Source organism: Misgurnus anguillicaudatus, chromosome 9, assembly GCF_027580225.2.
Source record: "Misgurnus anguillicaudatus chromosome 9, ASM2758022v2, whole genome shotgun sequence".
Classification (NCBI taxonomy): domain Eukaryota; kingdom Metazoa; phylum Chordata; class Actinopteri; order Cypriniformes; family Cobitidae; genus Misgurnus; species Misgurnus anguillicaudatus.
The window spans coordinates 26,352,818-26,379,897 of NC_073345.2; the positions used below are offsets into that span (position 1 = coordinate 26,352,818).

The 27,080-nt window shown below is 37.8% G+C and overlaps 2 protein-coding genes across 11 annotated transcripts in view; both read left to right on the forward strand.

Annotated features, from left to right (window-relative positions):
• cacna1bb (calcium channel, voltage-dependent, N type, alpha 1B subunit, b) overlaps positions 1-25,406 on the forward strand; it is a 176,730-nt gene extending 151,324 nt beyond the window's left edge. For 6 of the 10 annotated variants that reach the window (XM_073871365.1, XM_073871368.1, XM_073871371.1 and 3 more), the window contains 15 exons: positions 190-255; positions 1,674-1,765; positions 2,943-3,093; positions 4,236-4,363; positions 5,404-5,500; positions 9,284-9,389; positions 9,635-9,742; positions 10,066-10,172; positions 11,357-11,517; positions 11,669-11,789; positions 11,978-12,088; positions 15,296-15,334; positions 18,978-19,215; positions 22,070-22,281; positions 22,362-25,406. In XM_073871365.1, coding sequence (XP_073727466.1) covers positions 190-255; positions 1,674-1,765; positions 2,943-3,093; positions 4,236-4,363; positions 5,404-5,500; positions 9,284-9,389; positions 9,635-9,742; positions 10,066-10,172; positions 11,357-11,517; positions 11,669-11,789; positions 11,978-12,088; positions 15,296-15,334; positions 18,978-19,215; positions 22,070-22,281; positions 22,362-22,886 — 2,262 coding nt within the window. In that variant the 3' untranslated portion in view covers positions 22,887-25,406. Of the gene's footprint in view, positions 1-189; positions 256-1,673; positions 1,766-2,942; positions 3,094-4,235; positions 4,364-4,755; positions 4,853-5,403; positions 5,501-9,283; positions 9,390-9,634; positions 9,743-10,065; positions 10,173-11,356; positions 11,518-11,668; positions 11,790-11,977; positions 12,089-15,295; positions 15,335-18,977; positions 19,216-22,069; positions 22,282-22,361 lie in introns of those variants that run through there. The other 4 variants (XM_073871366.1, XM_073871373.1, XM_073871369.1 and 1 more) reach the window with 3 other exon arrangements.
• Positions 25,407-25,901: 495 nt separating this feature from the next.
• The window catches only part of LOC129423848 (uncharacterized), a 94,741-nt gene continuing 93,562 nt past the window's right edge, over positions 25,902-27,080 (forward strand). Inside the window, 1 exon segment of the mRNA XM_055180337.2 lies at positions 25,902-26,251. Coding sequence (XP_055036312.2) covers positions 26,131-26,251 — 121 coding nt within the window. The 5' untranslated portion in view covers positions 25,902-26,130.

Genomic DNA, 27,080 nt, shown 5'->3' on the forward strand with positions numbered 1-27,080 from the left:
AGGCAGGGAGGACCAGCTTAGACCAGCTACTGCCACCTTAATCCAGCTAAAACCAGCTACCAGCTTATGCTAGTCTTTGCTGGATTTTTCAGTAGGGCTGGCAATGAAATCATACATTTAACCTTATTATTGCATGCATTTTTGAGTATGCATTTGAATCTGCTTCTGTAACTTTATGTTCTCCCCTAGGCTCTACCGTATGTGTGTCTCCTCATCGCTATGCTCTTCTTCATCTATGCCATCATCGGGATGCAGGTAACAACCGGTCACAACATCATTAAGACACCATTCACACCCAGCTGCTGTGCCATCTGAGCCAGCTTCACCAATGAATCTCATCTCCAGAGCTGCAGCATGCATCTGGCTTCAACATGATACACTCATTGAAAAAAAAGCTACAGCGATGCATCATAAACTGCAGAGTTTTCTTATCGAAAGCTTCATATCATAGCCTTTATGAAAAAGAAAGCCGTTGGATCCCATCTTTGATTGCATATTTAGGTCGGTGCATGCAGGCAATCTCCCAGATTGTGTTGGAAATGATGGCCTCTGCCATCTAGTATATTAGGACTGCATTGTAAATCAATGCTAATTGTATCCTGTGGGTTGGAGGAAATTACATCATCAGCAAGCTGTATAATCAGCTAAACTCCTTCCACTAACACAACCCTCGTTTCTCCATCCACCATAAAATGACTATGATACCTAAAATGGTCAAAATGGTCTCTTACTTTTACTGGGACAGTACCCTTTTAAAAAGTATACCTTTGTACCTGAAGAGTTCATATTAGTACCTCAAGGGTGCATATTGGTACCAAAGAGTGCATATTAGTACCTCACAGGTACATTTTGGCCCTAAATGTATACATATCTGTATTTAAAATGGTACTGGCCCTGTGCAACTAGGCACCATTTTTTTCTGACACTGTAGTGACACTGTAAGACATCCTAAAGGCTTTAACAGCATTGTTAAAGTATTAATTGTTTTGTAAAATATGTTATTTACGATGTTTTGTCCTATAGACATTTATTAAAAAACCAAACAAAATGTTATGCTTGTTTTAGCGAATTGAGGAAGAAATGTAAATTATTTTTTATAATAATCTTTTGAGATTAACTTCCATCGAACGTTCCTATAGAGGTATTTTTGCCTGGATAAGATAAAAAAAGCTCAAAGTTGTAAAAGTTTGAAATGCACTGCTGACTTGTACAAGCGTATACAAGTTATTATTTGGTGTACTGTTGCACATACAGCATGACAATATGCTTAAAATCTGTCTGTGGTCCAAGATGTATATCTGTTATTATTTATTTGGCTGTCAGATTATTTTGATTCCTTTGGCTGAGTGTCAGTGCATTACCGCTGTGTAGATCTGGTGAGTCGGCGTGTTTATTTATATACTGCGTGTGCTGTCTGACTTGAAGTCAGAATATGAATAAGCATGAGTCATAGTTTATGCAGTCGGTCTCTGTAGCCTTATTAATACTGCAGATACTTACTGTAACAAACCCTCCAGGCAGTCTGAATTATTGACTCCCACCCCTGCAGGTATTTTGATGCGCTCTCGATAGGGAAAGCGTACACATTGTTTGCTCTTCTACAGCAAAACTGCTCACTTTCTCTGTCCTTGATCCAAAACTGAAATGCCGATGTGCTTTTCTGTCTCTTTTAGGTGTTCGGTAACATCCAACTGACTGATGATTCCGCCATCAATCATCACAACAATTTTCGCACCTTTTTTCAGGCCCTGATGCTGTTGTTCAGGTACTTGTATTGCAAAATTACAATATCAAAGGGATACAGTTGTGCTCATAAGTTTACATATCCTGGCAGAATTTATGATTTCTTAATTTTTCAGAGAATATAAATGATAAAACTTTTATTTCACTCATGGTTATTGTTTGGCTGAAGCCATTTATTATCAATCAAATGAGTTTACTTTTTTAAATCAATATGACAGAAACTACAAAAATGACTCTGATCAAAAGTTTACATACCCCTTAATAGTGTGTATTGCCCCTTTTAACATCAATGACAGCTTAAAGTCTTTTGTGGTAGTTGTAGATGAGGCTCTATATTGTCTTAGATGGTAAAGCTGACCATTCTCCTTTAGTTCCGGCTCCGAACTGTTATACTGGATTCACACCAAATGCGGTTGAGGCGGCAAAAACGCGCTATTGGCACGTACAGTAGTTGGACGTCTGAACATTTTGAGTTTATGAAATTCTAGTTATTTGAGACATTTATGCGGAAAATTGGTGATGGGATGGGCTTCTGCGATTCCGCTCGCTTCCTGTAATCACGTCACTACTAGAGCAAGCTCCTATTTGGTTAACGTGGCACGATTTTCTGATAAAGTTCAGATTTTTCAACTCGCGCATTTCCCATGGCAACACTCAATTTGCGTCATTTGCGTGAACTAGACGCACGAATGAGTCTTTTGTGGTAGTTGTGGATGAGGCTCTATATTGTCTTAGATGGTAAAGCTGACCATTCTTCTGGCAAAATTCCTCCAGTTCCGGCTCCGAACTATTATGCTGGATTCACACCAAATGCGGTTGAGGCGGCAAAAACGTAGTTGGACATCTGAACATTTTGAGTTTACGAAACTCTAGTTATTCGAGACATTTACATGGAAAATTCACGTCATGGGAGGGACTTCTGCGCTCTCTTCCTGTAATCACGTCACTACTAGAGCAAGCTCCTGATTGGTTAACGCGGCACGATTTTCCGCCAAAGTTCCGATTTTTCAACTCGTCATTTGCGGGAACTAGACGCGCGAATGAGGCGGATTTGTGTCTACCGCGCGTAAATGCATCTTAATATTTACTTAACAGTGAAAGCACGTGACGCCTCTACCGCGGCTGATGTGAACGCAGCATAAGAAGTTATTTTTGCAAACAGTACAGTTTTAATGATGTTGTGTGTATTTGTGTTATAGGAGTGCTACAGGTGAAGGCTGGCATGAGATCATGTTGGCATGTCTGAGCGACAGACCGTGTGACCCGCTCTCTGGCTCCAATGGAAAAGAGTGTGGCAGTGATTTCGCTTATTTCTACTTTGTCTCCTTCATCTTTCTCTGTTCCTTCTTGGTTAGTGAGAGCAGATCTCAAATTTAAATCTTGGACATACAGTATACTCTTTAAAGGGATATGTTATATGTTAATTTTCCAGCTCCCCTAGAGTTAAACATTTGATTTTTACCATTTTGGAATCCATTCAGCTGATCTCCGTGTCTGGCTGTACCACTTTTAGCATAGCTTAGCACAATCCATTGAATCTGATTAGACCATTAGCATCGTGCTAAAAAATAACCAAAGAGTTTTGATATTTTTCCAATTTAAAACTTGACTCTTCTGTAGTTTCATTGTGTACTAAGACCGAAAGAAAATTTAAAGTTGCGATTTTCAAGGCAGATATGGCTAGGAACTATACTCTCATTTTGGAGTAATAATCAAGGACTTAGCTGCGTAACATGGCTGCAGGAGGCGCAATGATATTACACAGCACCTGAAAGTAGTCCCCTTGGTTACTTTCAATAGTAGGGAACTATTTTCGGGCACTGTGTAATATCATTGCGCATCCTACAGCCATATTACAGCAGCAAAGTCCTTGATTATTACACCAGAATGAGAGTATAGTTCCTTGCCAAAATCGCAACTTTAATTTTCTGTCGTCTTAGTACACGATGTAACTCAAGTTTTAAATAGGAAAAATATATAAACTCTTTGGTTATTTTTTAACACAATGCTAATGGTCTAATCAGATTCAATGGATTGTGCTAAGCTATGCTAAAAGTGGTACTGCCAGACCCGGAGATCAGCTGAATGGATTCCAAAACGGTAAAAATCAAATGTTTAACTCTATGGGAGCTGGAAAATGAGCATATTTTCAAAAAAGTGGAGTGTCCCTTTAAGGGACAGTACACCTTAAAACACAATGGCATCATTTACTCACTTAAAAAAGACACGAGAGTCAGTTGTGGAAAATAATAAGACTTGTTTACAAAGACAGTATGTTTGAATTAGGTTTGGAAAAAAGTTTTTTCCTGTTTACAGAGAATTGATCTTCAGTTGTTGTTTTTTAATCTTGCTTAAAGTAAATGTAAAAAAAAATGTTAGACGTATGCTGAGAACGGGAATATTATCTTATACTTCTGTAACTCTCAAGTAAACTTGTTTTGTTTCAAGGACATGCTGTTTTATGTTTTGTAATGCTGACGAATCTTCTTCAGATGCTGAACTTGTTTGTCGCCGTCATCATGGATAACTTCGAGTACCTGACACGTGACGCTTCTATTCTCGGGCCTCATCACTTGGACGAGTACATCCGCGTTTGGGGGGAGTATGACCCCGCCGCCTGGTGCGTATCACTCCTCCGTGACGCACCTCACTGACAGTTAGAGCCGCTTTAAAATGAGACGACAGCTCGAAAGGATGCCGACTTAAGAATTCAACACTGCGCTGTGTCTGATTTAAGTCTCAGAAATCCTATTTTACAGTGCAGCCATGGCTAACATCAAATCCTCGAGCTTTGTCTGTGCTGGGGACTGCAAATCTTATCTTTTGCATGCCAGCCAATTTTAGTCTCAAGCAGAACGGATTTATCATCTCTGTCAGTTTAACTTGAAAATGCACGGTTGTCTCAATAACCATAAAGTATTTGAATAAATGTGTTGATGGTATGTAAATTTAATCTGGGAATAACTGATCTTAAATGTCTTTATTTTTGTAACCCATGTCTATTTTTTGCAGCGGAAGGATACGCTATACGGATATGTACAATTTGTTGCGCGTAATCTTGCCCCCTCTTGGCTTAGGAAAGAACTGCCCTAACAGGGTGGCATACAAGGTTTGAAAATCTACACGCCTTCCCTTTAAAGGGCGGTGCTGTAAAATCAAACACCCATATAAATGCTTGATGGTGTTGACATTGGATTGGATTACAATTCCCTCCCTTACTAATTTCATTATGGGTAACCATGGAAACTAAAGGAAACAAAGCCAAATGATAAATCCCTCATCCCAAACTAATCCCATACTGTATGTTTACAATGCATATTGTAAATATTTATGTACTTGATCAGCATTTATTTGCTCTATTAAAATAAGGCTTTTTCACAGCTTTGTTTCTGAGTATCTGATTGGTTAGCCGTGATTTGCATCCTAGCATGCAATGACAGAAGCTTCATGCCATAATCTTCATTCCTGATTCAGGAACGGCCTGTATAGTTATGAAGACAGGCATGATCCATCCATCCCCACGAGGGAGGATGGTATCGAATCCCTTTGCCTTCCTTCAGAATCCGTGATAACAATGTTTTGTTTCATTCATATCACTTTTTTTGTTTATCACTATTCCTGGCCTTTCCTTTTCTCATGTGATCTTTCAACCCTGTGAAGTGGACGCATGTCTTACCTCGATATGTACGAGATGCTTCGACACATGTCCCCTCCTCTGGGTTTGGGAAAGAAATGTCCTCCGCGAATCGCCTACAAGGTAGACTTCCCGCCCCCTAACCCTTCTGCAGTAACACCCGACTCTTCTTCAGCCCCTCTTCTGTGCTCTCATTGGCTCATTTTGTTTTCCTTGTGTGTTTTGCTCCTTTTCAGTGTTTCCTCTTTCTGATGTTTTCTGTACTCTAAAGTTAAGATTGAATACTAGGTTTAAATACTTTGAAATTTGAAACGGTACAAAAACAGTCGGCAGAATAAACACGAAGTGAGCTCGGCTGAAAAACCACAAAAGGGTGGTTTCCCGGACATAGATTAGCTTAAACCAGGAGTAGGCCTTAGTTTTATTAGGAAATATAACTAGTTTTAACAAACATACCTTACTAAAACATTACTTCTGTGAATTTTGAGGCAAACCAAAGGGCACTGATGCATTTTAAGATATGTCAGTGCAAGTTGTTTTCAGTTTGGACAGCTCTTACATTTATTTTAGTCTATAGCTAGTCTAATCCCTGTCCGGGAAACCGCCCCAAAGTCTCCCAAAGGCAAATTGCATGGGGATAAATGTGTTACAATCTTTTCCATAGCACATAATAAAAAGTAAAGAATAAAATAATATAAGAATATAAGAAAATTTCAAAAACCGAATCGGTGCCATTTGCATGTTGTAAATCGTCAAAATCGAAGTTGATATTTTTCTTTTTTTAACACTAAATCTAATAACACAAGTTTTACTTTTCAAAATAAGTTTAGGTCAATCTCAGGTAACTAGTTTTTTTTTATATGGTTTCTTAATGGAGGATGGAGGCATTTTGATAAAAGCACTGAAAGTAACAGGACTGAGTTTTTGCAAATACATTAAATATAGCTGCAGTAAATATGTGCTAATAGACACTTTGCAAATTCTAGTGATTTACCAAAATGTTTTATTTTAAAATAATCCAATAACATCAAAGAAATAATATAGGTGACAGGAATGAGCATTAAGGTTGACATTCACAGTCATAGCATCAATAGCTGTGTCCCAATTCAAGTGCTGCAACCATAAGCATGCGACCTTAAAAGATGAGCACTTGGTCTTTCAAGGTGGAAGCCTCAGAAGATCGCGAAGAGAACTGAAATGAAACGATCTAACCTTCGGAGGACCCATAATTGGCGTCACCTGTTGCACGCGCACACCGCGCCTGTAAGCAGGACGCAGCGGAGACATTTTTGACTTATTAAAATAAATATGAAATCAGAAAAATATGAATTTATTTTAGAAAATATGACACGTTGATGTAGATTAAACTATTCAACAGTATATCAAATTAATCAGCCTTAGAAATATACGCAACATAAAAAGAATAATATTAACACAAAACATAACTTATAATACTGAAACAGTGACAAGATTTGTTTTTCTGATAAATACACTTTTATTTAATAAAGGTTTTAATTGTTTATTTTAGAATATCCAGCCATTATATGCAGCCATTGCAGACGTGCAATGAATCTTGGGATATCCTCGCCTGTTAAGGATCCATTCGTTCTATCCTTAACAGCGCGGAGAAATGAGGACGCATTTTGAGGCTTCATTCTAAGCATCCTTTAAATTGGGACGGCCTTACTCGCCTCGAGTCACGCTGCTGTGATGCAATCTTAAAATACGTCCTTAGAAGGTCGCAGCCTTTTTAATTGGGACACAGCCAATATCATAAATTATACAGAAAAGAAAATGAGAAAAGTGACTTTTGATCTTCACATCAAACCTTCAGAAGATGATGTCACTTCCTCTTGAAAATGTGATTTGCGGGATATTCATACATTTTCAGGACTGAATAAAATCCTGGGACATGACTAAAATGTGCATTTATCTAAAATATTATGACTTTTTAATGGTAAAAAATATTTAAAGCAAAGATGGGATATAGACCCACACAAAATGCAAAAAATTAAAGATATCTTAAAAATTGTTTGCTTTATATTTAAAGGTAAAGTATAGAGATAGAGAGCAGGGACAGATAAAAATGCTAAACGCTATTTTTTATTGTTGTATGTAGTTTTTATTAATATTTTAAAAGATTTTGTGTTAGATTAACATTAAGGCCACTTTGCTTAAAGGTGCAGTGTGTAAATTTTAGCGGCATCTAGTGGTGAGGTTGCGAAAAGTCCACTGCTCACCCCTTGCTTTTGAAACACATAGAGAAGCTACGGTAGCTGCTACCGGACAAACATCTCATCGTTGGAGACCACTTAGTAAAAAAAATTGTCCGTTAAGGGCTTCTGTAGAAAAATGGCGGCACAAAATGGCTACTTTCATGTAAGGGGACCCTCTTTGTATGTAGATAAAAAGGTCTCGTTCTAAGGTAATAAGCACATAACGGTTCATTATGAAAGGTCTTTGTACACCCCTGATAATATAGTTTTGTATATTATTTTGCATTTCTGTCAAGAGATCCTTCTAAAAATGACACACTGCACCTTTAAAGGTCACATTCTTTCTGATCCCATTTGCATGAACACATATTGCACACCGTAAACACAATCAAAGCTTCAAAAACACAGAAAGAACGGAACCTTTAATAATTAAATGTATTTTAGTTAGATTTAGTTTTCTTACATTGTTATACATATAATGACCTGGGGACAGAAATGGCACCGATTCGGTGGAATGACCCATCTTTTATTGAGATAGTTGCCTCACTGGTACAGTGCTGCCTGTATCACACATGCCATTCTGCCGCTTTAAGAGCTGTCTTTAGCTTTACACACCCTATTCCAGCTGTCTGAATGGGTAACATTCAAGAGACACACACTCGCGTCTGTCTGCCGGGCTGATGTCTGAGGGCACACAGCATTTGTGTATAAGCTTGAGGAAGCAGTAAGGCTCTAAATAGATCAAATCCCCTCCACCACCACCACCTTACAGCGCTGAATCAACAGGGAGGAAAGAAAAGCAAGCTATACTGTAGATGTGCGCTCACTGATGCGTCCTTTACCCCATTTTATCGGTAGTTGCTGTCTAATGAAGGCGGCGTCTGTTATCTCTGCATGCTGTTATGTTCTTACACACTACTGTACATCTATTCTTTGCTTTTTTATTATTTTTTACCCTGGGGTGTGCTAATGTGTGAAGCGTCTGCTCTGATTTTGTGTTTTTGTTTTCGCCGAACGCTGTTATTGTTCTGTAATCTTGGTTTTGGTAGGTCAGCATGCCTCGTCTCGCCCTCTGGGCATCATCCTCTGCTGAGGACCATCAATGGCTGTCAATAAAGAGCACAAGAAAGGCAGCCATCCTAGCAAACATGTCACGTTTCAGTGCACACTAACAAATGCCATGCGTTTGCATTCTCTACAAGGACAGTATAGTAGTCACTGTACATGTTGTCCGCTTGTATTATTTAATAATGAGACCTTTTAATATAAAGGGCTAAAGATAGTAATTTGTGCTTATTAATGAAGCTTTCATAAGCAATAACTTATTATTTATTCATTTAGCAGACGTTGTTATCCAAAGTTATTAAAAATGTTTATAATTTCATTGTAGACATGAACGCAGTACTGTTTGCTAACTAGAGAAATGCAGACGTCTTTCATTTGCATAACTCATCTGCATCCATCTGCATGAAGTGTATACAAACCATCTCCTCCTCTCATAATTTTAATGTCCTGAAAAGACAATTTGTGTGCTGAATTGTGACTGCGGAAATGACAATCGATGAAAACTAATTTGCATAGCCCGGTGTCCTCTCCAGCACACAAAATCTCATTGACAATTGTTATGTATCACAGCATTACTGTACGTATATATGATATTAATCACACATCTGTGTCCGTGACCTCACAGCGGTTGGTGAAGATGAACATGCCTATAGCTGAAGACAACACTGTTCACTTTACATCCACTCTAATGGGTCTCATCCGGACCGCCTTGGAGATTAAGCTGGCATCAGGTTAGTGCCCGCTTAAAACCCCTCGGGCGAGACGTCCGTCACACAGGTTGCTCCTTAACTGCTGTATAGTTCAACTGTTTTAGCAGTGCTTGTACCCAATGAAAAATTACAGTTTAATTGATAAATGTTTTCCCGGCTGACTTTATGATTGATTAAATAACAAGGTTGTGAGAAAACAGTGGAGTATTATTGGCTGACAGTGATGCAATTTACATACATGCATTATATGCTTATTGTTTTTACAGGCGTTCTGGCACAGCACCTGCGTGACGCTGAATTGAGGAAAGAAATAAATAAAATTTGGCCTAGCTTATCCTCGAAAACAGTGGATTTACTGGTGACACCTCATAAATGTAAGATCTGCACCTCCAATAAAAAATATGTTTTGGCTGAAATAAAAAAATGAGTGATTTATCTGTAAATTTCCATTTATTCATTTGGCAGATGGTTTTATACAAAGCGATCTACTGTGCACCCAAGCTGTACATTTTTATCAGTATGCGTGTTCCTTGGGGATCAAACCTCTGACCTTTGTGTTGCTAATCATGCAATGCTCTACCAGTTAAGCTACAGGAACAATGGAACCATTTTATTCAGTTTACTGAGTATTTGGTTCCACCTAGTGGACATCAGTAACAAATTCTAACCTTCAGGATCTCCTTTCACTTTCTTCTAGATAATGAGTTGACAGTTGGGAAGGTCTATGCTGCCCTGATGATTTTTGACTACTATAAGCAGAACCGAGCCAAGAGACTTCAACAGCAGCAGGCGGCTCCAGGCATACAGAGTAAAACCTTCTCATGTTATTACAAACCTGTATAATTTCTTTGTTCTGATGAACACAAAGGAAGATATTTTGAGGAATGTTTGTAACCAAATCGATCAGAGGCCCCATTGACATAGTATTCTTTTTTCCTACTATGGAAGTCAATATACAGGTTTGTAACAACCTGAGAATGAGTAAATCATGACAGACGTTTAATTTTAGGGTGAACTATCGCTTTAAATAAATAGTTAAAAGTGGTTTACTCATAGCTGGATAATACCGGGTCTAGGATGAAATTAAGGCTATCCCTGATGGATGTATGGATGATGCATGATGGATGGATGATACATGATGGGTAATACGTGATGAATGGATGGATGGGTGGATGAATAAATTGATGGATGGATGGAACACTGATGGATAATACACGATGGATGATACATAATGGATGGATGGGTGATACGTGATGGATTGATGGATGGATAAATTGATGGATAAATGGACCACTGATAAATAATGCATGAAACATGATGGATGGATGGATGATACATTATGAATGGATGGATGATGGGTGGTACATGATGGATAGATGGATGGATGATACATGATACATTATGAATGGATGGATGATGGGTGGTACATGATGGATAGATGGATGGATGATACATGATAGATGAATGGTTGGATGATGCATAACAGATGATGCATGATGGATGGATGGTACATAATGGATGATACATGATGGATGAAAGGATGGATGATATATGAAGGATGGAAGGATGATACATGATGAATGGATGCATTATACATGATGGATGATACATTATGGATGGATGAATGGATATCAATTTATTTAAGCTACATTTAAACAAAAAAGATTAGTAAAGTAAAATAAAATATAAAACTTATGTTTAAATGTAGCTTAAATAAATTGATTGCAACCACTTACCTTAAAAAAATTGATTTAAATTCAATGAATCATTTTTTTAGTGTATGGATGGATGGATGAGGGTGATACATGATGGATTGATGGATAGATGATACATGATGGATGATACATTATAAATACAAAAGTTTAATTTCTGGGTGAACTATCGCTTTAAATAAAAAGTTAAAAAGTGGGTTACTCATAGCCGGATAATACAACTCTTTGCAATTCTGAATAGCTTAAACCTGGCCAAATTCATTATGTTTTGTTTTGCAGAGTAAAGTGGGAGTCCTCTTCAAACCAATGCTTTCTCATACGCACATGCATGAACAGGAACCCCTGGTCTCAAAAGACCCTCCTCCCTGTCAATCAGATTCCACACCACAGTCCCAGCTCCCACCCACAACATTTCACCTGACCAATGGGGATACAGTGTGAGTGCCTTACATTCCCGGTATTTATAGCGCTATTATTTCCTATAGGAATTGGCTAGGACTTTAAAAGCATTAATAAAGGCGGTTATTGGAGTACTTCTTTGTCCAGAGCTAACATTTGAAAAATAGATTTTTCTGTATGTGATTACAGACAAAGCCAGAGCAGTGCCATGAAAAAGTCTCCCTCGGGGGACGTCCCTCAGGAAGTCATACAGGAAACGAACAGGTCACGTGGCCAATCAGACGATGGGACAGACACTTCCAGATCTCAGGTACTGCAGCAGCCTTCCAATCAAATCATGTTATCTTATTCTCCACCAGTTCTTCATAGCACAATCACAAATCATCACAATCACAAATCATCAAATCATGTTATCTTATTCTCCACCAGTTCTTCATAGTCAATAATAACAGACAGGTAAAGTAACTGTTTACTTCATATGGTCTTCATATGTTGCAGGAATTATTAGAAATGACATATATGGAGAATGACTCTGATGTGGGTGGTTACCCTGTGTTGGAGGGTCATGGCAGAGCCGCTTCCATGCCTAGACTTAACACTGGCATTCAGGTATCTCAAAGCCTACAGTACACACAACAAAAATATGCTTTTTTAATAAATTATTTCCTGCAAAGAAAATGAGGTGAATGCTGACTGCTCACTTTCTCCATTAGTTGCCTTTATGAATGGACAATGAATGTGCTCTGATGTGTGAGAAAATGATTTGATTTCATAAGAAAAGTGGATGGATGAATGGATGTATAAATGTTTGGATAATACATATGATGTATGATACATGATGGATGGATGGATGGATGGATGGATGGATGGATGGATGGATGGTTGATACTTGATGGATGGATGGATGGATGGATGGATGATACATTATTGATGGATGGATGGATGGATGATACAGGATGTATGATGTATAATGGATGGATGGATGGATGAATGAATGATACATGATGGATGATGGATGGATGATACATGATGGATTATACATGATGGATGGATGATATATGATGGCTAGATGGATGATACATGGTGCATGATGGATAGATAGATGGATGGATGGATGGATGGATGATACATAATGGTTGGATGATAGATAATGGTTGGATGATACATTATTGATAGATGTATGAATGATACATGATGTATGATGCATAATGGATGAATGAATGATACATGATGGGTGGATGGATGGGTGATAGATGGTGCATGATGGATGGATGATGCATGATAGATGGATGGATGAATGATACATGATGGATGTATGGATTCATGGATGTATGATACATTATGTATGATACATGATGAATGGATGATACATGATGGATGGATGATACATGATGGATGGATGGTTGGATGATACCTAATGGATGGATGATACATTCTTGATGGATGTATGGATGATACATGATGTATGATGGATAATGGATGGATGGATGGATGGATAAAACATAATGGATGGATATATGGATGATACATGATGTATAGATGGTTGGATGATACATGATGTATGGATGGTTGGATGAAACATGATAGATGAATGGATGAATGGATGATACATGATGTATGATAGATGGATGATAGAGTACATGATGGATGATGCATGATGGATGGATGATACATGATGGGATTATACATGATGGATGGATCTATTGATGGATGTATGATACATTATGTATGATACATGATGGGTGGATGGTTGGATGATAAATGGTGCATGATGGATGGATGGATAGATGATACATGATGGATGGATGGATGGATGGATGATACATGATGGATGGATGAATGAATAAATTATACATGATGGATAAATGATACATAATGGATGGATGAATAGATGATACATGATGGATGGATGGATGGATGGATGATACATGATGGATGGATGAATGAATAAATTATACATGATGGATAAATGATACATAATGGATGGATGGATGGATGATACATGATGGATGGTTGGATGGATGATACATTATTGATGGATGGATGGATGATACAGGATGTATGATGGATGGATGGATGGATGAATGAATGATACATGATGGGTGGATGGATGGGTGATACATTGTGCATGATGGATGGATGAATGAATAATACATGATGGATGAATGATGGATGGATGGATGAATGAATGGATGATACATGACGGATGTTACATCATGCACGGATGGTTGGATGATACATAATGGATGGATGATACATTCTTGATGGATGTATGGATGATGCATGATGTATGATGCATAATGAATGGATGGATAATACATAATGGATGGATATATGGATGATACATGATGTATGGATGGTTGGATGAAACATGATAGATGAATGGATGATACATGATGTTTGATGGATGGATGATACAGTACATGATGGATGGATGATACATGATGGTTGAAATTTTTAGTACTCATTCTTTTGATGAAAGGCACATTTTGTCTCTTCAGGTCATTCAGCTGTATATAAAACAATAGTAATCTTTAACTCTTCTTTAGTTAGCTACACTGTAAGTAAATGCATGCTGTCTGTGTGTGTGAGAGAGAGTAAATCTTAACATGCTATCAAGATATTAACTATAGAGAAATGTATCTTTCTTTGTCTTTTTTGTGTTCTAATCCTTATTTTTTTTTTTAGATTTTAACCCCTTTATTCAGATATAAGTGTTTTACATGTTTCATATTCAGATTCTCTCAATGTTGCTTTTTAAATGTAGATCTGTGTATATAGTTTTATTGTTTTAGTGTTTTATTTGCTATTTTTGCCACATGGCTAAAAGACAGTCACAGTGTCCAGCATCATTGTTGTAAATGTTTTGTCCCGTCTGGTCTTGTGTTTGGTCTTCTGTGCTGTCCTTTTTATCTCTCAACTTTCTCTTTACCTGCATTTACAGGTCAAACACATTCACATCTCTCTGTCTCTTTATTCTCTACAGTACATGTCATTTGAATTCTTTTACGCTTTCTTATCATTTATCCGCCATCTCATGTCCATACTTTGTTAACACAATCTCCTTTCCATCATTCATGCATTTCTTGTTATTGGAAGATGAGGAAATTCCGATTTACAGATGCTTTTAGATTCTTTAGCAAACAAATCTGAATCAGTCTAAAATTTTAAACTGAAATTAAAAGTAAAATTCACTATTTATAATCCTGTGGTTTAAAATGAAAACACTAGACAGGAAAGACAACAGACAAAGATACCGGCCATGAGGTATGCATCACTGCATCTGCATTCGAGTGTATACCACAGAAAGCTTCATTACATTGTGCAAACAAATATACACCAGCCTTCAGATAAGTTAACTACTCATAAAAAGTTTGAGTACGTTTTATTTTACAGCATCTTTATGGAAACGGCAATAAAAGTCTTTTTGGTCTTTTTGCAATCTTAACAGCTTTTGTGCATCAACATTTTTTGCATAAAATCTAGGTAAATATACAATATCTTGTTTTAAGATGTTTAGATAATTGTTTTTGTCTTGTTTTTGAATGCATTTATGATTTTTTTATGATTCTATAAATAAAGCCCAGGTAACCATTTATACACCGTGATCATAATCACAAAACACAACCATCATACATTTTTTAACACATTTCACTGACATAATTCGATTCTTATTCTGATCTTATTGCAACCTCTTTCCTCCACCGCTCTGATGTCTGATCCACCTGTCTCGCTCTGTTACCGTATCCATGATTGTCACAGCTGTGTGTGCTGCTGTCCTCACCTATGTGTCCTCTTCCTCTTCCTGCCCAACAGCGGAGCCACATACGCCACACCGCCGGACCGTACCTAGCAGTATGTACAAGTGATCCACCTGCAATCGCTCACTCTCTCTTTGTGTGTCTCTTTCTCTCTCTCTCTCCATTTGCCAGCCACTCCATTTCAGTGTTGGCTTATGTGTGCTTTGTCCATTCCAGTTTATTTAGAATTCACACTTTTTAGTCAAAAAATAAACTTAACAAGTATATAACAAGTTTTAGCTTGGTATAGGGAACGTTAAACCACCAAAGTACAAAAACAGGATTAGAGTAAACAAAACATTGTCACTCTTCACAGTGATTATCAGTGTTATAGCAGTAAGTTGTCCTTATCACATGTGACATGGACATTTTTCAAGTAATTTGTAAAATTACACTGTAAAAAAGATTAGTTCCTTCAACTTAAAATATTAGTTGACTGAAAAAAGTAGTGTAAAAATTGTTGCCAACTAATATTTTTAATTTTAAGGCAACCAAACATTTTTGTACAGTGGTTCAAGATTTAGGACCAATAGGATAAAGGGCCGTTCAAATTATAACAATAACTATAACATCAACTATAATATTTATATTAGCGTCCATATCCCTGGATGATGACGATGCTATTTTGCTCACGCGCGCGGCACTCGCGCAAATCACTTGCCTTTAATGGCATTAACTAATATTGGATATTTTTTGTAAAAAAAACTTTTGCAATTGTTTACATGTCACTGAATATGTAAATATGCTGTGTTGCATTTACACAGCGGGTAACCAGCAGATGTCCGCAACACGCTGCGTTTCCGTAATTCTAAACAGTGAATCTAATAGGTTACCAACACCCTGATGAAGGCCAGTGGGCCGATACGCGTTGGTGTTTTAATGTTTTAGCCCTTTAATATTAATAAAGGCTTTTTAACTTTTGCATCCTACTGAGTGCCTGGACTTGGAATTTGTTTTTTCCAATTATTTTCACAACATTTACCCTTCCAAGAGCACCAGAGGATACAAGGGATACCAGCAGCGCTCCAGTTCCCCTTTGTTTAGCGAATCTAATAATTTGTCTACTATCTTACCTTTTGGTGCAGTCAATATACAGTATGAGGGAAAAAGCATTACGTAGTCAATTTCACAGCAACTGCATCAACGCTGGATACCTGAAGTAATTTTATGTTACGGACCTCAGCAAAGAGCTTCTCCACTGTCGTTTTATGTGCGCATGCACTTCAAGGTTCAAATAGATTTGATTGGCTGTCAATGGTTTATCGTTCATCAGGTGAGGAAAAATCGCTCAGAAAGTGATCTCAACGATATCGTTCTTTTTATCTTTATCAACATAGTTGTGGTGTGAACTCCGCTATTCTTATTATATAAATATATTCTTAATATAAACCGATTTTTAAAAACTATATTATTATAGTTATCGTTAGTGTTATAATGTGATCGGCCCTTTAGACTTTGGGCGGAGCTACCCAATCTAATGCGGCAAAAATGAAACCAAATGACACTGGAAATTATGGCTGAAGCAAAATTCATACTGAGATAGTGCTTGTGTCACTAGTGATAAGGACTTGGTTTAGGAAATACAGTATGTACGTTCTTAAAGATGAAATTACTGTTTATGCTGTTTTATTAAATGTTGTGAGGTGCTTATAAACACAGCTGTGTGCTGTACTGTAAGTATAAACGTGTGTCATTCAGTAAGTTGTGAGTCATCCTAGTTTTGTAAAAGTTGCAACCCTCTCTTCACACATCAATATCCATATATACCTTACACTCTTAAAACAAAAGGTTTTGGGAAGGTTCTTAGTCAGGTCATACGGTCCCATAAGACAGGGGTTTTCAAGGACCCTCAAATAAGATGAACTTTTTGTGAGGGACGCCTTAGAAACATTTAGCCTATATTTTCTTTGTATCTTTTTAGTGTGTTTTTCTTATTACAGTCCCCTTAAAGGATTTTTCCTTTTTTATTTTTTTAATCCAGATAATTTACTCACTACCATGTCATCCAAAATGTTGATGTCTTTTTTTGTTCAGTCGAGAAGAAATGATGTTTTTTGAGGAAAACATTCCAGGATTTTTCTCATTTTAATGGACTTTGGTGGAGCCCAGCACTTGGCACTTGACTCAACACTTGGCGGTTTTTTTCGGTGGAGTTTCAAGGGACTCTGAATGATCCCAAATGAGGCATAAGGGTCTTATCTAGTAAACCAATTGTCGTTTTTGGCAAGAAAAATAAAAAATGTGCACTTTTGGGCCACAGCTTCTCGTCTGTCTCCGGTCCTGTGACGCGCCAGCGCGACCTCACGTAATTGCGTACTGACGTAGAAAGGTCACGTGTTTCATATATGAAACGCACATTTGTGGACCATTTTAAACAATAAACTGACACAAAGACATTAATTAGTATCATTCCACATACAACAACGTCGGAACGGTCCTCTTTCTCCACACTTGTAAAAATCCTGGAATGTTTTCCTCAAGAAACATAATTTCTTCTCGACTGAACAAAGTAAGACATCAACATTTTGGATGACATGCAACTTTGACAATAAATCATGTTTCAAAGCAGCTTTACAAGGAATATAAACCCCAATAAGTAAGAATAAGGGGACTGTAATAAGAAAAACACACTAGAAAGATACAAAGAAAATATAGGCTAAATGATTCTGAAATGTATGTAGCAAGAAATAAGACAAACACCTAATAAATACATTTTTAAATTTGGGGACCCCTTAGAACCTCCTGGAGTCCCCTTGAGGCTGTTGCACAAAAGGTTCTTTGTAGTGGGAAAAGGTTCTTCAGTTTATAAAAAATATGTTTTTAAAGCCTAGACTGAAGGGTCTTTAGGATAACCAAAAATGATTCTTCTATTTCTTTGCTGTTAAGAACCTTTTTAGCGCCTTTATTTTAAGGAGTGTAGTAGCTTTCTTATAGGTCTGTATTCAACGTTTAACCAGTCAGTCAGATGCAAATTTGCATTAGATTAAATTTTAGGTTTTACTTGCAAGAATAAATGGAGTAAAAGAAGTTTTTTTGAAGTTGTGGGAAGAGGGGATGTGCAGCTTATTATAGTTTTTAAAAACTTTTGTCACTAGGTGGCACTAGTGAGTGATACTTGATCAATGCTCAGATACTCAAGCAGCCAAGCAGTAGCCATGGATATGTCTGAGGACCCTGGCATACAGAAAAATAACCTAGTTTATCATGCATACTGAATATATATATCCTCAGTAGTTTTTCTGTAGCTCAATTAATACAGCATTGTATTAGCAGCTGGTTCGAATCCTATAGAACACACATACTGATAAAATATATATATTTAAAATATTTAAATGTAAATGCATAGATTGTTCTACTATGAGCGCCAATGATTTATCTGTGACTGCTGCTTTGTTGCGGATAGTTCACGCAGCAACTATTCCGGCCATGTAGTCTGTGTGTGAGAGACATTTCGATGACAGCATTTACACAGTGTTTGCATCGGACCGTGATGCCGAAGTGTGCGTGTCTCCCTGGCCGGACGAGCGCTCTGAACGTCGCTCTTCAGTGGAAGTGTGTTTTCATGCTCAGCTGGTGTTGTGTATCTGTGACAGGTCTATGTAGTGGTTTGAGAACTCTAGTGGTGTGCTAGTGATGTCTGTTATCTACTAAATATCCTTTCTCTGCTGTTGACTATATTCACTCTGTTCAACACACAGCCGATAGCAGACATGAGTCCCATACGGAGGTCTACGTCCTCGTTGACTCCTCACAGAGGGGTACAGGAGGTCCATCTGAGCGAATACGATCTGGAGAGGCCTAAAGTGGGCCAGACCGCAGCTCAGGAAAGAGCCCATCATCATCATCACCACCATCATCATCGCTGTCAGCGACGCAGAGACAAGAAGCACAAATCACTGGATCGAGCCATCAGTGAGGAGCAGCCGTGCACTACGGGTAGAACGATTTTTCTTTCACTCTTAAAGGGACACTCTACTTTTTTTGAAAATATGCTTATTTTTCAGCTCCCCTAGAGTTAAACACCTGATTTTCACCGTTCTGGAATCCATTCAGCCGATCTCCGGGTCCGGCGGCACCACTTTTAACATAGCTTAGAATAATCCATTGAATCTGATTGGACCATTAGCATTACGTTAAAAAATATCCAAAGTTTCGATATTTTTCCTATTTAAAACTTGACTCGTTTGTAGTTACATTGTGTACTAAGACCGACGGAAAATTAAAATTTGCGAATGGGAGTATAGTTCCTAGCCATCTGCCTAGAAAATCACAACTTTTAATTTTCCGTCGGTCTTAGTACACGATGTAACTACAGAAGAGTCAAATTTTAAATAGGAAAAATATCGAAACTCTTTGGTTATTTTTAAGTTAATTTTTTAGAATAATTTACTCACCCCCATGTCTTTCTTTCTTCAGTTGAAAAGAAATTTTAAGGAAAACCCAGACATAAGGGTCTTATCTAACGAAACAATTGTCATCTTCGGAAAAAAAATGGTAAACCATAACTTCTTGGCTTGCACTAGCCGTGTGATGCACCAGCGCGACCTTACATATTACATAATCACATCAAAAGGTGACGCATTACTTATGTGAAACACACTTGCGGACCATTTTAAACAATAAATTGACACAAAGAAAATAATTAGTAGATTTAATACAACAATTTCAGAACGGTCCTCTTTCTCCACACTTGTAAACACTGGAGCGGTAGTTTTGCATACGTCATGCCTTTTGACATGATAACGTAATATGTAAGGTAACGCTGTCGCCTTGGTAAATCTGATTTTACAAAGTAGGATGTGATCCTAGATTAACACCATTGTTGGTCCTGGATCAACATTTTCATTAACTAATCAGATTGCAGGATTAGGGTGTATGTCAGATTTAGGTTTATGTTTGGGTTAGGAGCTTTTAAAAATTACTTTGTGAAATCACGGCGATCCTGTCGCCTCACAAGTGTGCAAGGCAAGAAGTTGTGGTTAAAAAGTACTTTTTTTTTGCGATAATGACGATAATTTCTCTAGATAAGACTCTTATGCCTCGGTTGGTTTATAGCCCTTTGAAGCTGCATTAAAACTGTAAACCATTGAGGTCCACTAAAGTCCACTATATAGAGAAAAATCCTGGAATGTTTTCCTAAAAAAGCTTAATTTCTTTTTTGGCTGAACAAAGAAAGACATTAAACATCTTGGATAACATAAGGGATGAGTGGAATAATCCTTTAAAATGATCATGCTTTCCAGGAAAAAGTCTGTATTGCCCTCTAAAGTTTTAGGTTTAGGATGTATTAAGTTAACCTCTCTCTTTGACTTAAAAGCGGGACTCACTGACCACCAAGCGAGCAAATGTACTTTAATCAGATTATTATTTTTTTTTATTTGGACATTGTGTCTGGAAATGTCAGCAGGAGTTTTCTAACAGCTCAGATGTATATAATGTGGGGAGCAGTACCAGCATGAGGAGTCACCTACCTGTTATTGACTTGATGACTTCTTTTTGTCTTCTACATCTCATCATTCTAGTCTTTGAAAGCGCTGTAAGGTAAACATGTTTCAGCTGAAGACAGCTGGAGTCTAATCCTGCTGTTCATAGATCAGTCAGCTTTGACTGAGTTGAAATGGGGCAATACATCAGTCCACCGAAAGCTCGTTCACTCGAGCGTGTTTGTACTCGAATTTCAAACACATACAGACACCCACATACATCTTCCTTTACGTGTTTTTGTTCCTCTGTAGTTCGAAAGATCACAACAAACAGCGACCTAACTGAAGCTAACATCCCTGTTGATGTAGTTTAACCCCTGGTGCTCTGTCTGAGTCCACAGTGACTTCCTTAGGGTCGTCATGGGCTGTACATTTTGAGAAAAGCATCGAAAAACCAAAATATTTAAGAACTACTTACGCTTAAAGGAATCGTTTATCAGACAATTCTGTCAACGGTTTCTTTCTTGCGTGGAATCGCTTATTTAAAATGAATGTAAGGCTGTCAAAGCTGTTAGGTTTTACGTAACATCATCTTTTGTGTTTCACTGAAGTGAATCATACAGGTTTGAAACAACATGAGGGTGAGTAAATGAGTGAAAGACAAAATTTCATTCTGTTATCTCTTTAAGGCTTAGGTTTTAACTTTTGGTACACATAGTCAAAACAAATAGCCAAAAAATGGTTGCTAGCTGTCACTGGGGTGGTACCTTTGCACGTAAAGAGTGCATATTATTACCTCAAAGGTACCCAGCAGGCATATGACCGACCTTCAACATTGAAATTTGCTTGAAATAAGGTCAGTTGTTTGTTCAACGTTGAAACAACGTTGAAACAATGTTAAAACTACGTTGAAACAACGGTGAATGGTAAATGGTTGCAAAAGGTTAATAAAATGCTTAAAAATCAACATTGAAATTTGATTTAAATAATGTCAGTTGTTGTTCAACGTTGAATAAATTTGCCAAATCAAAAGGTAATTCAACGTTGATTCAACCTTGTCCTCGACGTTGGTTCAACGGTGAATCAACAATGAAATGCCTGCTGGGTACATATTGGTACCAAATGTATACATATCTGTACCTAAATGGTACATATTAGGACCTTTTAAAGGGTACTGCCCCAGTGACCGCTTGGAACCAGATCGTGCTAGTTAATAACCAATTATCAACGCTTTAGCAACCATCCAGCAACTACAATAGCAATGGGATAAAAAAACGCAACCACACAACACCCTGGCAACCCCCTTAACCTAAGGATGCCAAATAATTATTTTAATACCTGTACTTATTTTTTCTACACATCAACAGATCCAAACGGCGAATCATTGCCTAGGGAACGAGCACGGGAGCGAGACCGTGGACGCTCTCACGAGAGGAAGCACCATTCATCCTCAGCAGCAGAGAGGAAACAGCGATACTACTCATGCGATCGCTATGGCAACCATGAACACAGCCTGTCAGCCGGACCCAGCAGGTCTACATCACCGGGAGAACCACATGACGCAAACATGCTAAAACAGGTCTGGCTCATATTTTGTCTCTTTCAAAATGTCATTCACTATATGCCTAGTTGTCTCACTCTTCACCCACTGTGTTTCAGGGAAGTACCACAGCTAAAGGAAGTTCAATCGTTCATACCTCAGGCACCAGCACACCCTGCCGAGGGCGTAGACAGCTCCCCCAGACTCCCCTCACCCCACGGCCCGCTGTTGCCTACAAGACTGCCAACTCCTCCCCGATCCAGCTCAACACTGCCCAGTCCACAGGGGCCTGCCCCGCTCGCCTTAGTCGTGGCCTGTCGGAACACGACGCCCTACTCAGCGGCAACGCCCACCGCCAATCCCCCGTGCCTGTCACACGTATCGGCTCTGACCCCAATTTAGGTCTCTTTCAGCAAGACTCTGAAGCTGAAGACTTTCAGGATGCCTTGAGCACGTACGGCACGGGCCGTTCCCCCAGGACCCACATGTCCTCAGGCTCGGCCCCCACGTCCATGCTGCTCTCGCGCAGCCAAAGTGGCGTGCCCAACGGGTATCACTACTCTCTTGGAGTGAACGCAGCCCCTGGGTTCAGCGGAAGACCTTCTGGAAGCTACCAGGAGAAAGACAAAGATGACTGGTGTTAGCATGATCTAATCTAGCATGAGTTTTATCTTCTTTAAATGGTGGTGAGCTGGAAAAATGAGTTCCGTCAACAGTTTACACAATTTTCCCATCGAGCGTAAATGGTTTTGGAAAGGTGCTTTCCTCTTGTTTTAGAAAGAAACAGGTTTTACTTTTTAACTGAAAGGATACGCAAGCTAGCTGGAAGGCTTTGTTAATTAATACGGAATTCTTGATGCGCTTTAAGCATGAATAGTTCAGCTTTAAGTGGCTCCCCCCACCTCTTTAATTTCATTAGGGGCCGAATGCAGGGAGACGATCACAGTCATCAGCTGTGCATGTGATCAAACCTCAAACCTTAGTGAAAGAGATCCAGAAAAGTGAAAAAAATACAGGCCTGCTAATGCAGATTCAAAAAGTGAAAATTTTCTTTATATATTTAGTTCAGCTTGTTTAGATTCTTTGCACAGGACACAATGACTGAAAAGTTATTTTTTAGGAATATGAAGGTGTGCTGCTGAATTTTTCTCTGGTTCGAGTGGAATACACTTGCAGTTTTCTCCCACTAAAATATCTGGGCTCGGTTTTCTATCAGACTGCAGCAGAATAAATATCTTTTCTCAGCGTTTCATTTTGTACCTTATAAATGTAAATGATCCGAGTGTAGCTGGACATTATGTAAGGTCTAATCTTTGTCTTACTCTTGAGAGTTAAGATACCAAGTGCCTAAACTTTGAGATTTATTGCCACATCAGTGTGATGCATTATGAAGCATTACGGGGCAATGAACAGACGCTGTAGGTTAATGTGATTGATATTTGTGTATTATTGTACTTCAGCATGTATTTGATGAAAGAGATTTTGGGTTGCACAAAACAGAGACCTTAGTGTTAAAACAATTTTGGTGGATTGTTGGTCTTTTGAGAGTATTGGGTATTATTAATACGATGCAGGTGAAATAAGAAATAATGATATATATAGATATAATGAGGTCTGAATGGCTAAATATGGATGTTGGTTAATGTCAGTGTTGTTTTCCAGTGAGCTTGTTGTGAGATAAGAGGTCATGTCTGTTTCTCACCCATTATATGGTTTATGGATGAGAGAGTAAGAAGTATTAAAGAGCTTTTTAAGGAGAAGTTTATAGTCGTCTCTGCACAATCTTTAAATTTCCACAAAAGTATTAAATTAAAGTGGGTCTTTTTTAATAAAAAGTGTGTTGCAATCTCCCAATATTGTAAGGTTTTTGATGAAAGTTATTCAAATTAAAGTTCTGCCCACATTTTCAGTTTGTGAGTCGGGCTGTGTCTGCAATTGACCCGTTGCCAAACACTGCCTTAAAGTGTTACTGAACAATCCTACCTTAGCAACTGTTGTCATAATATTTGCATTTGCAAGTCCTGTGCTTGTTTAAATTAAAATGTGTAGAAATTATCCAAAAATATTGTTAAAGACAGAATACATGTGTTATTTTCCAAATCTTAAAATAAATCTTGATAAGTACTGTGGATGTCCATGATGTGCTGATCTTCAGTCCAAAATGAACTTGTACAAGATCAGCAGAGTAAACTCATCTGTTAATGTTTTAATCTTAGTGAAGAGTCATTTATCTGTACGTGCAGGAAAATGTTGACTGTTGGCGTACAGTAGGGCTATGCAACAAAATGACACTTTAATAAGACTGCTCCTCATTCTGTAGCTTACCTGCACTTCACAAACTCACAAACTTCAGCACCAGTGGGACCAATTCTGCTTTTCACAGAGATCTACAGATGTGTAGCTCACTAAACCAAAATGCAGCAGGGTCAAATGAATTATCAGATGTTAACGCCGGATGCGTTTCTTATTTGCGCATTCCATGTCCCCTTAAAAAATATACAATGTAGTAGTATTTGTACTGGTTGCACTAGAAAGTAAATGTTATTCTAAATGTACGCACCCTGTCGCAAAAATGGATGGTTAATGTGAAGGCATTCAGTTTATTTACAGTACGTGATGTCAGTGAACTGCCTCCAGACACCGTTTTCATGTTTAGCTGAAAATGAGTGAAGTGCACGGTGCACCCAATAGATTTTTGACTGTCCTTTATTTAGACATCACCTTTCCTCTTGAAAAAAAGAGAAAAAGAGTGCCAAATTTATTTTAGCACTAGTTTGTTTCATGCAGTGCTATGTTCAAATGATCTGTGGCTAATCTCCCTGGATGATGTCATGTTTGCATGTTATGATGACATATAGTATGTGCATGTAGGAAATTGTACACCTTCGTCCATGTTTTTCTATGAAGAATTAATTGGCTTTTTTATTTAAACAATCTTTGATACGCTTACCTCCAGATTTTTGGGACAGATTTGGAAGACCCTCTCTTCTCAAATTGTTGCTAAAAGAATTGTTGGACACAAAGGAGCGATGCACTGGGACTGACTGCCTCACTCCTGATCCTATGATGCCATATTTCTGCTCATTGATTTAGTTTTATTTTTACCATTACATTTTGTATGAAAAGCATTATTGAATTGAGAGACATGAAAATAAAACTTGGAAAACAACTATTATTGCTGTCATTTTTTTTTTTTTTTTGCTAATTCTAATTTGTTGAAGAGATTACACAGAATCTTAAAAGTTGACATGCATTTGTCAAAACCTTTCACTTAAAAATATTTTTATATAATATGTTTTGCAAAAAACAAAAAAAAAACAATATAAATGTTCCATGAGGACTGGAGAAACGTTTTAATATATATAATGTGTGTAGCATTAACGTTTTGTAGTGTTCAATGAAATGTTTCATTGTATTTTTAAATTACTTATATTTTTTTATTAATTACTTTATTCATTATATTGTATTGTATTGTAAATATTGAATTAATTTATTTAAATATCTGATTTGGGATGCTCCACCGTTGTATTGTGCCTGCTGATAGGTCTCGCGTCTCCTCAGAGCTGCGGTATGTTAATGAGTTTGGGGACGCTGCTTCTCGTTGGTCCGCGGCGCCGGAGTGGGCGGGTCCTTTGGAGTTGGACAGATGTGTCGGGGGCACGAGCTCGCGCCGTTTGCAAGGTGCGTTGCGTTCAGAGATGTGTAGGCATCGCCAAACATAACGACTGATTAAAGAGAAACTAGAGGAAGCCGGGAAGCTTTTACCAATTTCCTTAGATTAATCTCATCATCTTCTGGATTTTATTCACTAAATTAGTGAAGTTAATGCGATGAGCGCAGGTCACTGCGTGAAACATCACAGTTCGCGTCGTTATAACTCAGTCAATCATGTTGCTCGAGACTTTTGTGTGGACAGCGTTTTTATTTACCTTTATGAAAGCCAGCATCCCTGAAACTGATCCAACTGAAACAGCAGATGTGGAAAGCGGTTCAGGAATGATGCTGACAGGTAAGATGTTCATCAAGATTTCCTTTCCATTTATGTACATTCATTTAGATTAATACAGAAACCTTTTTCGTGTTGTTTAGATATTTACTTTTTTGTTATATATTCCTAAATACTGTATTGCACTCTTCATTTAATATTTAAATTTGTTGCAACAGTGTTCTGCGGTTTGTTAAACTGTCTAATATTTATACTGTATAATTATTATACATTTTACCTTTACAATCGCATATAACTTAATCTCATCCCTCTTGAAAGGTACTGTAGTAAAATCCCAAGACGCTGTAGTGTTTTTGAACCTTACTATAGTATGCTACAGCATTTACTAAAGCTTATCAATTCACTATAGAGATAATACGTCAGATTACCATGGTATGCATTTTAAAAAGTGTAGTAATTGTTATAATAAAGTAATAGATAATTTACTACAGTTTACTATAGTAAATACTAAAGTATACTACAGCAGTTTTTGTTCACTTTGAACACACATCCTGACACTGCAAGTCACTTTAGATAAAATGCATGCATAATTTTTATCAAATGCATACATTAAATGTAAATTATGGATGTGTTAAACTGATGAGCATCTATAATAGCCTACATCTGCTATTTATCATACAATTTTAACATTGAACACAAGCTTCATGAATATAAACCCATTATTCACTGATATCTGACGTTTCCCTCTTGGAGCCGCTGTTGTGTAATATTTTAATTTATGGTACAGTAGCAGGTGCAGGTAGTTGAATGAATTATTTATCCTGCCTGTTTAAATTCCATTGTGTAACATTACAGACTTTCCAAACACGAGAACTACAAACTTCACTGTGCT